The sequence below is a fragment of the Ciconia boyciana genome, chromosome 5 (assembly GCF_034638445.1).
Source record: "Ciconia boyciana chromosome 5, ASM3463844v1, whole genome shotgun sequence".
NCBI lineage: Eukaryota > Metazoa > Chordata > Aves > Ciconiiformes > Ciconiidae > Ciconia > Ciconia boyciana.
The window spans coordinates 3450167-3465676 of record NC_132938.1 but is presented as its reverse complement, the minus strand read 5'-3'; the positions used below and the strand labels follow the sequence as shown (position 1 = coordinate 3465676).

General features: G+C 50.6%; 1 protein-coding gene across 5 annotated transcripts in view; it reads left to right on the top strand.

Annotated features, from left to right (window-relative positions):
• PTPRA (protein tyrosine phosphatase receptor type A) overlaps positions 1 to 15510 on the top strand; it is a 132209-nt gene that overhangs the window by 111266 nt on the left and 5433 nt on the right. For all 5 annotated transcript variants that reach the window (XM_072863356.1, XM_072863354.1, XM_072863355.1 and 2 more), the window contains 12 exons: positions 1375 to 1459; positions 2797 to 2870; positions 5714 to 5850; positions 7770 to 7860; positions 8351 to 8427; positions 9599 to 9635; positions 10927 to 11024; positions 11170 to 11289; positions 12280 to 12446; positions 13452 to 13587; positions 14363 to 14512; positions 14636 to 14729. In XM_072863356.1, coding sequence (XP_072719457.1) covers positions 1375 to 1459; positions 2797 to 2870; positions 5714 to 5850; positions 7770 to 7860; positions 8351 to 8427; positions 9599 to 9635; positions 10927 to 11024; positions 11170 to 11289; positions 12280 to 12446; positions 13452 to 13587; positions 14363 to 14512; positions 14636 to 14729 — 1266 coding nt within the window. The remainder of the gene's footprint in view (positions 1 to 1374; positions 1460 to 2796; positions 2871 to 5713; positions 5851 to 7769; positions 7861 to 8350; positions 8428 to 9598; positions 9636 to 10926; positions 11025 to 11169; positions 11290 to 12279; positions 12447 to 13451; positions 13588 to 14362; positions 14513 to 14635; positions 14730 to 15510) is intronic.

Here is a 15510-nt window from a genome sequence, read left to right as displayed (position 1 = left end):
GTTGTCTAACATCACCTCCTCTCTAAACTCAATATTTCCAGGGAGGAAAGAAGTCCCAGCAGGAGCCACCTCTTTGCAATGAGCCAGACAGGTGATAAGTAGCTCAGTAGCCCTGAGCCTCTCCAGCAAACCTCAGCCTGAAGGTGTTCAGAGCCCAGGTGCAGCATGAAGCATCGCCCTCTTGTCCTGTTTGACACAGGACTGGAGCAAAATTGTGACTATTTTACAAATGTAGTATCTGTGGGATCTTACAAAGGCCGCAGTTTTCACCTGTTTTAATAGAAGGTTCCTTATCGTGCTATACCAAATTCATGGACCTGTTTAGAAACTTCTTGTATGGATCCTTACATCTCAGGCAGAAGACTTTGCAGGTCCACAGGTGATAGAGCAAACTTCTGCCAGTGGCTGGTGGGCCACCATGGTGTCGTGGTTTAACCCCAGCCAGCAACTAAGCCCCACGCAGCCGTTCACTCGCTCCCCCCGAGTGGGATGGGGGAGAGAATCGGAAGAGTAAAAGTGAGAAAACTCGTGGGTTGAGATAAAGACAGTTTAATAGGGAAAGCAAAAGCCGCGTGCGCAAGCAAAGCAAAACAAGGGATTCCTTCACTCCTTCCCATGGGCAGGCAGGTGTTCAGCCATCTCCAGGAAAGCAGGGCTCCATCACGCCTAACGGTGACTTGGGAAGACAAACACCATCACTCCGAATGTCCCGCCCTTCCTTCTTCTTCCCCAGCTTTCTATACTGAGCATGACACCATATGGTATGGAATAGCCCTCTGGGCAGTTTGGGTCGGCTGTCCTGGCTGTGCCCCCTCCCAGCTTCCCCTGCGCCCGGCAGAGCATGGGAAGCTGAAAAGTCCTTGACTAGTTCTAGTGCAAGCACTACTCAGCAACAACTAAAACATCCCTGTGTTATCAACACTGTTTCCAGCACAAATCCAAAACATAGCCCCATACCAGCTACTATAAAGAAAATTAACTCTATCCCAGCCAAAACCACGTACGTTCAATTGTGCAGAAGAAACCCCTAAAATAGCCCACTCGCAACTTTCTCAATCGCTATTTTCATCTACAAGGTCACAATTTCATAGCGAACAACTCTTAGAGAAGATTGAGGTGCTTTGAATAGCAGTTACAGGTTTTAATCTAACTTCGGAGGATCTGAGATACGTGGTGCCCACTCAGGTTGTGTATCTGTCATCTGTCTTCACTGTCAGGCTGGACAAACATAACCTTACTCGATACCATCATTATTATTATTATTATTATTTTATTATTATTTTGCAAGCAGAAATTGTAGAGCTCTGCCCTGTTAAATGACGGCGCTGGATGTTTTTCGATGTTGATAACCACACCTTTCTTTTCCTATTGCAGATGAGACTCCAATTATAGCTGTGATGGTGGCCCTGTCTTCCCTTCTAGTCATAGTATTTATTATTATTGTGCTGTACATGTTAAGGTAAGAGATGTTTTAACGCTGACTTCCCTCGTTTGACAGAAATTAATTATTGAATGAACAAGAATAAGCCTTTTGTGCTGTTCCCTAAGCTAAAGGCTGACACAGCCGGTGTTTTAAAAAGAAACCTGTAAGGATAATGAAAATTAGGTTTGGGGTTATCTAGTAAGTGATGCTTATTCCTTTCTCTATAAAGCTGATCTTTGTGTGGGGCGATGCCTGTTCTGCTACTGAAAATGTCACATTTAGTAGGATAGATTAAGCTAAAGTCCTATCAGTGCAGCTAAAAAGCAGGTAAGGTTTCTTTGCAAGGCTAAGGGTGTTGGATTGAGTAATCCAGGGAAGCTGAACACAGCGCTCATGCTGGGAAGTCCTTTGCATGTATAACCGGGTGTGTTATTCCTGGGTTCCCGTCTTGATATGGAACGTCCAACATCCAGAGCCAAGCTCTGCCTTGGGTACCAGACCTGTACGTCGTGCCTGTGCCTCTTCCGCTGCAAGGTGGTGTACGACCGGGGCTTGTTAGGAGCGTTAAGTGATGCTGTAGCTGGAACTGTAACATAACAGAGCCCTTTTACATCCATTTTTAAAAAATCCAAGCATCTGGGCTGCTCAGAATGTAGCATTCCCAGCTCCTGAGTGCATATCTGCTCAGCTAGAAGAGGGTGTTTATTCACCTGCAGTAAACATTTTAATTTACTCACCATTTTGGTGATTAAATATGCAAAAAAAAAAAAAAACCAAACATTTCCTTAGCAATGGAAAAATTCCCTTCGTCTCCTGGCTCCGGGCCTGCACTCGCAGCAGTGAACCTGATGATCGTTTTGCCTCGGGAGTTCGGCAGCAGCAGAGTGTTAGTCCTCCCCACCTGGCTTCCAGCCCTTAAAAAAAGGGTTTCTGTTTGCCGCTGCCTGCCCGGTGATTCAGCAAAACCCTTAACTTCAGGCAAATGGAGCATAAACATCTGCTTCAAGTTAAAAGCACACGGAGAAGGGCTTTGCTGCAGAAGGACGGATCAACTTGGGGTTTATGTGCTTTGCTGAATCAGCCTGTGGAGCAGCAGCTCCTTAGGGTGTTCTCCATAAAAAGCAGCCTCAAAGCTTCTCCTCCTGGCTTTCACCTTGCCCTGGCCTCTTGCAGCCTTTCCAGACGTGGTCAGTTAAAAGTTACACCCGTAGGCAAGATTTTAGAGGTCCCGTGGCCTCTTGGACCCACCAGCTAGTTCACCAAGCCATAAGCAAGCGAGGAAAGCCCTTCGTGGCTGCATCTGTCATCCAGAAGGTAACTTGGGCTTCTTGGTGGGTATCTACTGACGTTCTCCCCTCCTTTGTCTTCTGTAGGTTCAAGAAATACAAGCAAGCAGGGAGTCACTCCAACTCCTTTCGATTGTCCAACGGCCGGACGGATGATGCAGGTGAGGCCCGCATTGGTGTGACACGGGGAGCAAAAATGCATCTCACAGGAGGAATAAGCTTTATTCACATCAAAACGGGTCAATGCAAACGTTCTTCAGAATAACAACAGAATAGTGTAGGGGGTTTTTTGTCCCCCCTCTTGGAATCAGCCGAAGTTAGCTAGTGAAATAACCAGCAATTCTCCTAAAAATTGTATAAAATTACAAAATTGTCATAAAACCCTTGAAGTGGCAAACGCAGGTTTGGTTTATGCCCTCCAGGGCGGCTCGCTGGGCAGCGCAGAGCTACCCAAGTTGGTCTGCTAACCATTCTGCCTTTCCCACTCCTTCCAACACGGCAATGAGACGCATGCAACTTGTTGGACATGTGGCCAACGTCATACCCAGTGACATCTTTTACTGGCCAGCTTGAATGGAAATGGGAGCACGCTTGCCGAATACTGTTTTGCAAAGGTGGTTTGCTGGAAATGCAAAGGAATAAAAAGGAATACGAAGATTGTGTTCTCTTTAAGTATGGTCTTGGAGGGGCATATGAAGGCGGTCCTGAGTGTATATTTATATTATTCCTGGTGGAATATGAATATTATACACCAGAATAAATATAAATACACCAGAATGATATAAATTTTATACACCAGAAGAAGACCTCTGTAAAAGTCCAGGAAAGCCCGTGGATGTGGCACTGTCGCAGTCTGAGCCCGGTGCAGTGACAGCGCCTGAGCACTCAGTGGACCGGATGCCACAGCTTTGTTCTCCCACCTCATATTTTTGTAGGAAAGTATTTTTTCATCTACATTTTTATTTGCTGCTTCTTCTGAACTTTCGCTGTTTTCCATGATTCTGGCAAACTTTTATAGAATGAAAACTTATTTCCCAACTTTCATTCCAGCGATAAAATGTTTGCCCTCAAGTGGTTTATTAAAATGTGCAATCACTTCCAGCACCGAACTACTCACCTTCCTCTTGAATTTTCACAATATCTCTTTGACTCAAATAAGAACTTTTTTTGAAAAAACACATCTTTGGGGAATAATTTAATATCCTTCTACCCTTTCAAATTAGGATGATGGCTGATTAAAACTCTCGTGCAAATCTTCACGCTAACTGTAGGCACCAAACTAACATTTCTGAGAGAAAGCAGGGAATACATTGGTTTTTCTTTATAAAAACCTTTTGGGACCTCTTAAAGATGCATAAATGCAATTTTAACGTCTTGTGCAAGCCTGCTGTAATGTGTAAACTCTTCTGTCCCTGAGCTTGTCTCATTTTCTGGCTTCGAGCCAGAGCTGCCCATTGAGGGTCTGAAGTTGGGCATCTCTGTCCATATGGAGGGACCAAACTAGGAGCTGAAGAGGAGCCACCACCTCTTTGACTCGGTTCAGATCCTTTTTCTGAGCTCCCTCCACATAAACCAAATGCCTTCGGAGCAAGCGCTAACTTAAAATCAGCACCTTTTTTTTACGTTGGCAGCTAAGACCTTCCCTTCCCTACCCCGGTTTTACGTTGCTGTAAGCAAAGGTGTGAACTTCATAAACTGTCGGTTGTGTTGCTATAACCCTCGTGTGGCCTTTCTTGGCTTTGCTGAGGAACCACAGCTCCCTTTGCTGTGTCCACCTGGGAGTTATGTCACAGTCATGGTGCCAAAATTTTCACATGAGTGAGAGTGAAGTCTGAATTCAAAGCAAGGTGGTCTTCATCCCCCCATATTGATGACTTCGAATCATAGAATAATTTTGGTTGGAAAAGACCCTTAAGATCATCGAGTCCAACCGTAAACCTAACACTACCAAGCCCACCACTACACCATGTCCCTAAGCACCTCATCCAAATGTCTTTTAAATACCCCCAGGGATGGTGACTCAACCACTTCCCTGGGCAGCCTATTCCAATGCTTGACAACCCTTTCAGTGAAGTAAAATTTCCCAATATCCAGTCTAAACCTCCCCTGGCGCAACTGGAGGCCATTTCCTCTCGTCCTATCACTTGTTACCTGGGAGAAGAGACCGACCCCTACCTCACTACACCCTCCTTTCAGGCAGTTGTACAGAGCGATGAGGTCTCCCCTCAGCCTCCTTTTCTCCAGGCTGAACAACCCCAGGTCCCTCAGCCGCTCCCCATCAGCCTTGTGCTCCAGACCCTTCCCCAGCTTCGTTGCCCTTCTCTGGACACGCTCCAGCCCCTCAATGTCTCTCTTGGAGTGAGGGGCCCAACACTGAACACAGCATTCGAGGTGCGGCCTCACCAGTGCCCAGTACAGGGGCACGATCACTGCCCCAGTCCTGCTGGCCACACTGTTTCTTATACAAGCCAGGATGCTGTTGGCCTTCTTGGCCACCTGGGCACACTGCTGGCTCATATTCAGCGGCTGTCAACCAACACCCCCAGGTCCTTCTCTGCTGGGCACCTTTCCAGCCACTCTTCCCCAAGCCTGTAGCGTTGCATGGGGTTGTTAGACTTGGTCTCCATTACGCTGCCTCTAAGACAGCATAACACTCAACCACAGGGTGCTGAAAGAGTTTCACGTTATCGTAGCATCCCCAAATTTTTGTGCACTGTCCGTAGGAAGAACAAAAGGCCAGGTTGGACGGGGCTTTGAGCAACCTGGTCTAGTGGAAGGTGTCCCCGCCCATGGCAGGGGGGTTGGAACTAGATGATCTTTAAGGTCCCTTCCAACCCAAACCATTCTGTGATTCTATGAAAATACAGGACAGTGAGGATGCGAGGTGGCCCTAAAAGTGGACAGCCCAGGGTGCGTGAGGTCCCTGTGCCCACCTGGGCATGGATGAGTGCTGGGCACAGGGAGCGGCTGGGTGGGCACCTCTGATGCATGGGTGTCGTTGCAGAGCCTCAGAGCATGCCGCTGCTCGCCCGCTCCCCCAGCACCAATCGTAAATACCCACCTCTGCCCGTCGATAAGCTGGAAGAGGAGATCAACCGCCGGATGGCAGATGACAACAAGCTCTTTCGGGAGGAGTTCAACGTGAGTGCCTTTGCTTCTTGCCCTTAAATCCCACAGACTGCTCTCAGCGTCGGGCTTACGATGCACAGCGGGGAAAAATCTGGTCTCGCTTTGTAGAGCAGGGACAAAACGTCTGGTACATCAGAGAGGAGCTGCAGCGTGCAGTGGTACCTGGCTTGGGGACGGCACATCAGCCCAGGGGGTAATTGAGTCGATAAAATAACGGTGCTGGTGCTGGATGCCGTGCTTCAGAAGAGCTTATCTGGGAGCTTCACGGAGGGAATTATGATCTGCGCGGTCCTCAGGGGTTTCTCAAAGGGCTGCAGGGTAGGAGGACTGATTCTGGTCCTAAATCTGCTGTGATGGTGGGCAAGCCGCTACCCCTCACATTCACTACAGAAAGCAGAGGTTTGTTAGCAAGCAGCGCTACGGGGTTATGTTTTTCAGGGTTCAGGAAGTGTCCTGGATGCCTTGGGGTTTTCCAGAGCTTCCCTGCCTGCTGCTTTCCTCCCAGGCACTGCCTCCCTCCTCCCAGTCCTCACAGCTACGAGGGAGACATTGCCAGCATGAATGGCGTGTCAAGTGCCCTGTCATTGTCTTAAATCCACAAACAGCCAAAGCAAGAGCTCTGACAGAGAGATAGAAATGACCCCATCTGTTTCAATGAGTTGTTAACCCTGAAACAGAATGATGGCAGTTTATAGGACCATCAGCAGTGAGTAATGATTCCAGTATTGTGCTTATCCCACGATGCCAGAGCATTTCTTCTGAGATGGCTCTTCCTGACGTTGCTGAGCTCTGCACCTTCTTGTGACAATAAACCTGTTTCACCTTGGCAATACAAAAATAGGCAGAGCAGTAATGAGGTAGGGGACAAAGTTAAATAACTGGCTGGAGTGTCACAGCATGTAACATAGGAGCTGCTGAACTACCTGGACTCTCCATCAGCCTAATTAATGAAAGAAAACCCACTGTTGATCCGGTTGTCTGCACTGCAAAGATGTCGTCTGCAAATACCTTAAGCCTTAGGTCCAAGATGCGATGTGGCAATATGAGGATGATGAGAAGATCAATAAAAAGCCACTCAACTTTCTCCGGCTGTTGCACAACTTGGTGCCCTTCCTGGCCATGCTTCGATGAAACTAAATAGGTGCAATGAATGCCCGGGGAGGGGGTTTTGGGGGGTTATAAATACTTGATTGCCCTGAAGAGTTCTGTTGCTGAAGCACATCTGTCCTGTCAGCTGGAGGAAGGGATGGTGAACACCTCCAATACCTTCTCATCCTCTTCGCTGTTCAAAGAGGACGTGGAATAATGGTGCTGGGCATGCACCTCCTCTGCTCGAGCGTGCAGCCTGGCTGCCGTGACCGGGACAGCATCGCCTGTGACCCCAGCACCCCCCAACCCAAAGGTGCCCGGCGCTGCTGGATGAAGAATAACTCCCTGCATGGGTGCTCCTTCTCATCGCTGGTTGCGCTCAGGCGATGGGGGCTTTAATCGGGTCACTGTTAATGGAGGAAATCTTAGCAGGAGGCTCCGTGGGCAGAAGTGAGCAACTTGATCGCTGGGCTGGTGGGTTTGGTGTCGGAGGCTTTGCTGCCACCTCGTGTTCGTGGGTTCTGAAACTCCAAATATCACGGTTTGGAAGGGATTTGCTCTCTCTGGTCCAGCTCAGGCTGGATAAATGGTCACATTGAGCTCGGTGGGGACAAGGAGCTGGTGTTGGGGTGGAGCTGAGGGGTGTGGGTGCTGGGGACACGTCCAAAGGGGAAGGTGGACAAGGGATTGCTGCTCACCTACCTCCTGGAGGCCAGCAAAGGGCGACCACCCTCCGATGGGATGCTCGGATGCGTCATGCGCCGACATGCCAGTTGCGTTGTGGTTACTGCTGTGCCGTGAGTAAGAGCATCATGGAAAACCCCCTTTTCTGCCTCTTGCAGGCTCTCCCAGCATGTCCCATACAGGCCACATGTGAAGCTGCTTCCAAGGAGGAGAACAAGGAGAAGAACAGATACGTCAACATTTTGCCCTGTAGGTACCAGAGCATGTTGGGCGGGGGGCAGGCATGACCGGTGCTGTTGCCGGGGCTCCCTGTGCCTGTTTTGGGGATGGGCAAGGACATGGTTGAGCTCATTTCACCTCCCAGATGAGTGGCTGCATCTGCTTTAGCTTTAGATAGCTACTAGGAGGAGGTCCCTGCAGCCGTCAGCAGCCGGGAGGCCATGGAAAATTAAATGGATGGGAAATGTCAAAATGTCCAGCTCTTGCTGGGTGGCATGGGGTGGCGGGCTGCCTCGGGGGCTTCCTCAAACGTGTGCACTCTGCAGAAGAAAAACTTCCTTGGGCGAGGTCTAGCACCTCTCCAGGCTTAAGCAAGAAGAATTTGGGGGCATAAAGGTGTTTGTGTTGGGGGGGAGCTAGCGAGCCCAGGCTCCGCTCCAACACCCGGCTTTCTCGCTACGCCAGATATCAGCTACGTGGAGGGAATTGGTTTTAATGCAAAGTTTTAATTTTCCTCCAGATGATCATTCCAGGGTTCACCTGACTCCTGTCGAGGGAGTTCCTGACTCCGACTACATCAACGCCTCCTTCATTAATGTGAGTTTTGTGATTTGAAGGGGAAATCCCCACCGGCTGCGCCCCGGCCGGCAATGCCTGCTCCCACCAAGAGCGTGGGGCCTTTATGGGTGTGACTTGTACCTGGGAGAGGATGGTTAAGAGACTACCTCCTGCATTAACATCTCCCCAGCTCCTCCGGAGCAATGAATTATGCTGGTTTTTGATCTCGTAACCTTTGTGCGGCCGTGGTAGAGCTCACTGCACTTCGCTCCGCGCCTTGAGCCCAGATGAGCGTGGTTGGAGTAAGAGGCTGAGAGCCGGAACTCAAATTCGAGCTGCAGCTCTGCCCTTGCTCAGCTGCTTTGCCATAGTCCCACCTCTTCCCAACTCTCTTTTCCCCGCTTCTAAAATAATGAGAAGCACTCTCACTCCTTGGGGTGCTGCAAAGCTGAGCCGGCTGGTTTGGAAGGGCTTTGGGAACCATTCCTGCAGGAATTGGGGATTTCTGATTAACGGATGATGAGTGGTGTGGCTGGTTAATCATCGGTACTTCCCAGCTTGCAGGCCTGGACATGGGAAGGGGATGAAAAAGAGATTAAGGAACCCAGCTAAAATAGAAGCAACGTTGCCCTGCTCTGCTCCTAGGAGGAGATGGGTCCTATATGATTATCACCATATAGCTCAAATAAATTGAAAGGGTAATACGAAGAAGTAGACTTTGAGAGAGATGGAGGCACTTGAAGAAAAGCAAGACCCAAAAGAGCTTTTTACTTTCTTCAGCAATAAATAAATATCCATTAGGAAACACACAAAATCAATTCCCATGAGTTCAACAGCCCGAGCTCCTGAAGATTAATCCTGATTTTCACTTGATGCTCTGGATGCAGGGTCTGATCGCAGCAGGAGGGCTGTCGGGTACCACTTCAGTAGTGCTCTGTGCCAACAAGTGGGGTCATTCCCACATTCCGTGAGCATGGGGAGTGTTGCTCCGGGACAGGGACTCTTTGCACAGGGATTTTCCATTATTTCTGCTCTGCTGTCGGTGCTGTTTCTTCCCTTGGAGGCTGCAGCCCCTTCTCTGCACAGGGAGGAGTGAGCAACAGAGCAGGTGATGGCTCTGTTTATTAGTGATGTAGATGCATTTCATGACTCTTGTGTTAGACAAAGACTCATCTTTCATTTGTCTTCCTTTTTCTCCTTTTCTCTGTAGGGGTACCAAGAGAAAAACAAGTTCATTGCTGCACAAGGTAAACGCATGGTTATTCCTGTAGCTCTGTCTGGTGGCAGTTGGGCTGGGGTCCTTCTGCTCTGCAAAGCTGTGCCAGTCTAACCACAGCACAGTGCCTTGCAGAGCTCCCCTGGTCAAAAGGAGGCTTGGCTGGTCCACAGTTTGTTCCCAAAATGGTTTTCCCGGTCAAAGATCAGTGCTGGATGTGTTGGAGGAGGAAGAGAAGCCCTACCTGTGCAATACTGATTGCTGGAGGGTGTCAGAGCATTTCTTCCCTGAGCCTTGTCCTTCCACCCTAGCCCACAGCTGCCGGCGGTTGGTATCTCTGGAAATATTGCCAGTGAGCTGCTTCATTAAATTCCCCAAATCTGTTGTTATTATGGAGAGCACCACACTGATCCGGTTTCATTTCTGCTCCTTTTTAAACCTCAGCAGACGATAACGTAGGCTTGTGCCCTTGGAGAGATATGTCACTGTGCTCTTCAGAAGGGAGGCAGGACTGTTTAGCTATTGAGAGCAACAAGCATCACAAGTCTTCCCAAGCTCAGTTGCTCCCAGCCAGTGCATCACCGGCTTGCATGCACCATCCGTAGCCCTCCAGCTCTCTTGCTTTCCTTGTACCGGTCCAAACATGTCCCTAAAACCAAGATGCCCACTTGCAGGGGGGTTCATGTCAGCAAAAGGGCGTTACTTGCCCGTGGGAGGTGTTTTATATTTCCACTCTTGACTTGCAAGTGGGTTAGGACATCACCTGCCAGTTTACCTGGCTCTTGCTGGAGAAGGAAGGCTGGATCAGGTCCGTCAGCGATACCAGGCTGGGGTAAAGCTTTGGCTCTGCTATTCTCTTGGCTCACCCTAAGCCTCAGGTTTGGTGAGGGAGGTCTAGGCTGAGTCAGCTCCTTGTCTGGCAGGCAGCAGGTAACTATTCTTGTGCTATATTGAAATGGGATCCCGTGGTTCAAGCACAAGGCTCGGGGACAGGACTTTTGCGAGCTACTTGTGACGGCCGCAGTTTCCCTGGGTGATCTCGGGCAAGTCGTTTCCGTGCTCCATTTGTCCAATTTCCCCTTCTTGGGCTAAAACCAGAATTCCTCATCATAAAACATATCCAAAAAGCCAAGCTCTTGTGTGATAGGATTGTTCCTTGGGTTAGCCGACTTTCCCGGGCACCAAAACACCTCTTGTGCTGACATCTATTGGCAAAAAATGTGTTGCATCATCCACGACGTGTGACTTCACACACTGGGTTTTGGTCTCAGCACTTGAGGGGTTGATCCCAAAGACCACATTTCTTTTTACCCTCCCCTTAGGACCAAAGGAAGAAACAGTGAACGATTTTTGGAGGATGATTTGGGAGCAAAACACAGCGACAATTGTCATGGTGACCAACCTGAAAGAGAGGAAAGAAGTAGGTGCCAGAAGGCTTCATGGGCTGGTATCTAACCCAACTTCAACTGAATCCAGTGCATCTCATGCCCGTGAGCATGTCTTGGAGCCGGTCCCAGGCTTGCAGGGGACCAGAGCTCACCTGCGCCCATTTTCTCTCTCCGCAGTGTAAGTGTGCTCAGTACTGGCCGGATCAGGGCTGCTGGACGTACGGGAACATCCGAGTGTCCGTGGAGGATGTGACCGTCCTGGTGGATTACACCGTGCGGAAGTTCTGCATCCAGCAGGTGCCAAGGCTCGCGTCTCCCATCCCATCCCATCCCATCCCATCCCATCCCATCCCATCCCATCCCATCCCATTCCTCCCCTCTCTGCCCTGGCCATCCAACAGGCGCTGGTGTGCTCCTCAATTCCTCCGAGGTGCCGTGAGAGCAGAGTTGGGATGAAATGACCCCAAGGTCCATTTGTAACCAGAGCTATTAAGAATTTACTCACCTTAAACACCCGGGAGCCCGTTCTCAGTGGGTACCAGCATGGCTGTGCTGAGAGCAGGGAAGCTGGTGGATGCCAAGGCTGAAATTCAGTCCTGTAATACTCCAGCACTTGCTCTTACCAGTATCAGTTCCTGCTCTCACCCGCAGATACTGAATGCCTGCAAATAATCAGATTTATCCCATGAGCTGAGACAAAATCCAGCACCGTATGTGTTGGTTTTGATTGCTTTCCCATCTGTCGCTACATTTTCTCGTCCTCCGAGGAGGCTCTGGATGCTTTAGTCACTCTGTTTGTTTTCCTGCTGCTCTCAGAGGCAGGCAAGAAAGAGCTGGCAATTGGAAACCTGTCTGGACCCTGACTAGGGTTCTCCTGAGCCTCACCCTTCAGTCCTACAGCCTGGACGTGGGTGGTTTCCTCCTCTGCCTTTAACTGAGGATGCTGTGGGCAGAGGTGTGGGAAAGGATGGAGCAGCGGCTTCTGTTTGAGCCCTCTGGGAATAAAATACGGCAGCTTCTGCCAGGTTGGAGCCACAGCCGAGGCCAGGCTGGCATCTCTCACCCTTAGGATGCGGGATGTGATGCTGAGTGATTAAAATGTCATGCTTTTAGAGACTAATTTGGCTCCGGAGCCTGTGTCCGTGCCCTTTCAGCTTGTGGATGCTAGTGCTTCTTAAGCCGTCCAGCTCAGTCTTGGGGCTGTAGCTCCCTCTCTGCCCTTGCTTTTGGGGAAAGAAGGGAAATCTGAGTATTTATCATTAGCCTGAATACACGTTTCCCCTTCAGGTTGGCGACGTCACGAACAAGAAGCCTCAGCGCCTGGTGACTCAGTTCCACTTCACCAGCTGGCCTGACTTCGGGGTCCCCTTCACCCCCATCGGGATGCTGAAGTTCTTGAAGAAAGTGAAGACATGTAATCCCCAATACGCAGGAGCAATAGTAGTGCACTGCAGGTACGTCCTGGTCACGGCTGACCTCTGCCTCTCTTGGGTCACTTGGAAAGCATCTCCTATTTAATACTAAAAGGATTTTTTTTCAGTCACGCCTTTTTTCTTATTTTTATTTAACTTTCCCATGTTAAATGGGAATGTTCCACATGGGAAGGTTCGAAAAAATGCATGTGAATTGAAGGAACTTCTTGAAATCAGCAATGTGATGGTGTTACAACTCATGCTGAACGGTCGTTTGGGTTAGCTGGATGCCGAGTGAGCCACGCTAAGCACCACTGCTGGGCATTGGTGGCATCTCCCTTGGGTCTCCGCTGCCCTGGGCACGAGAGGGCAACATCTCCTGTTGCGGGAAGGCAGTACTCAGCCGAGAGCATGCCTGGGAGCAGGGACCACAGGGTTTGACCTCCTGCGGAGTGGTTTCAGGCACAGCAGCAAACCTGGAGAAGCTGTGGAAGGCTGTGCATGTTTCAATAAGGGAAAGCCCCATGGTTAAAAGCAGAGATGATGATCACATTTGCAACCTCCCAAGTCCATCTTCCCAGCTTTCTTCTCGGGAGGCAGCTGACAAAAGAGCTTTGTTTTTCCATAGCGTCTGCTGGCCTCATCTTTCTTCTTCTCCTTAATGGTTGAGTTACCAGCACAGAAACAAGGCTTCCCCATGGGCTCATCTTCACATGATGGAGGGTGACTGGAAGCAGCAGCAGGCAGCTGGTGGGAACAGGCAGCCCATAAGACTCTGGAAGCTGTAGCTGGCTCGGGTTTTGCTTTGGCTCGCCCTGCTCAGTGCCTTCGTGCACTCCAGTCGCAGTGGTTGCTGGAGATGCTGTGTGCGTCCCTCTGCAAAACCCAGGCGACACTGAACATGAGGCTGAGGACCTCTCTCATCTCCAAAACAGATTTTGCTATTTACTCACTGCTGGGAAGCGTCTGGCTCGCTCCTGGCCACTCTACAAGGGACTCCAACGCCAACACTGCTGCACTGACCGCTTGTCCCCTCTTCTCTTTCAGCGCCGGGGTAGGACGCACAGGCACTTTTATCGTCATCGATGCCATGCTGGACATGATGCATGCAGAGAGGAAGGTGGACGTTTACGGCTTCGTGAGCCGGATCCGGGCTCAGCGCTGCCAGATGGTACAGACAGATGTAAGTGTGCTGCTGCAGTCTTGTCTGGGCTTTGCTCGCTGGAGTTAGATTTCGGTACCCAGCCTGCAGTGAAGCCTACGTGCAGGTTGAGCATCATCCCTCATTTTGGAAGGATGCTGCATCAAGTGAGCCTTTCACTGGGTCCTGCTCTTTGTAATCCCCTTCGTAGAATCACAGAATCGTATAGGTTGGAAAAGACCTTTAAGATCATCGAGTCCAACCGTAAACCTAACACTGCCAAGCCCACCACTACACCATGTCCCTAAGCACCTCATCTACACAGCTTCTAAATACCTCCAGGGATGGGGACTCCACCACTTCCCTGGGCAGCCTCTTCCAATGCTTGACAACCCTTTCAGTGAAGAAATTTTTCCTAATATTCCATCTAAACCTCTCCTGGCGCAACTTGAGGCCATTTCCTCTCGTCCTATCACTTGTTACCTGGGAGAAGAGACCGACCCCCACCTCGCTACACCCTCCTTTCAGGCAGTTGCAGAGAGCGATGAGGTCTCCCCTCAGCCTCCTGTTCTCCAGACTTAGAGAAAGTTTTGTGTCATGTCAGCTTTGTGTCATGTAGCAAATAAGGTCCCAGTCCCCGTACAGCAGCAGAAAGGTTGTTACCCACTTTTCTGGGGTCTCAGAGGGGTGCCACATGCCCAGCAAGCATGGGTGGGCAGTGGGGTGGTGGGTTTGTTGCCAGCGTGTGTGCAGGCACCGGGATGCACTCACTGAGCTTGGAGCAGAGGCTGATGGCTTCTCCCTGCAACCCTTGCAGATGCAGTATGTGTTTATATACCAAGCACTTCTGGAGCACTATCTCTACGGTGACACGGAGCTGGAGGTGACCTCGTTAGAGATCCACCTCCAGAAGATCTACAACAAAGTGCCAGGGACCAGCAGCAACGGGCTGGAAGAGGAGTTCAAGGTGAGCGTGGTTCTTGTCCTGGTGGATCTGCTCAGGTGGTGCTGGGCTGCAGGGACCACCATGTGCTTGCCTGGCACGGGGTGGCTCTGAAAGCTGCCTCTGCTTTTGTTCTTTCCTCTGCAGAAGCTCACTTCAATCAAAATTCAGAATGACAAGATGAGGACGGGCAACTTGCCGGCAAACATGAAGAAGAACAGGGTGCTTCAGATAATTCCATGTAAGCTTTGTTTGTCTGCCTGGGGAAAGCATGCCCGGTGGGTGAGGGGACTGTTTGGGTGGTCGTGGGGACAGGAGTCAGGCTGGAGAAATGGGCCAACAGGGACGTCATGAAGTTCAACAAGGACAAGGGCAAAGTCCTGCCCCTGGGGAGGAACAACCCCAGGCACCAGTATGTGCTGGGGGCCACCCAGCTGGAAAGCAGCTTGGCAGAGAAGGACCTGGGCGTCCTGGTGGACACCAAGTTGACCGTGAGCCAGCAACGGGCCCTTGCGGCAAAGAGGGCCGGTGGTGTCCTGGGCTGCGTTAGACAAAGCATTGCCGGCAGGTGGAGGGAGGTGATCCTTCCCCTCTGCTCAGCGCTGGGGAGGCCACCCCTGGAGTGCTGTGTCCAGTGCTGGGCTCCCCAGGACAAGAGAGACACGGACACAGTGGAGAGAGTCCAGCGAAGGGCCACGAAGATGACGAAGGGACGGGAGCATCTCTGCTGTGAGGAAAGGCTGAGAGAGCTGGGACTGTTCAGCCTGGAGAAGAGAAGGCTCAGGGGGGTCTCATCAATGTCGACAAATACCTGAGGGGAGGGTGCAAAGCGGACGGAGCCAGGCTCTTTCCAGTGGTGCCCGGTGACAGGACAAGGGGCCATGGGCACAAACTGAGACACAGCAGGGTCCCTCTGAAGATCAGGAAACACTTTTTGACTGCGAGGGTGACCGAGCGCTGGCACAGGTTGCCCAGGGAGGTTGTGGAGTCTCCCTCCTTGGAGATCTTCAAAAGCCATCTGG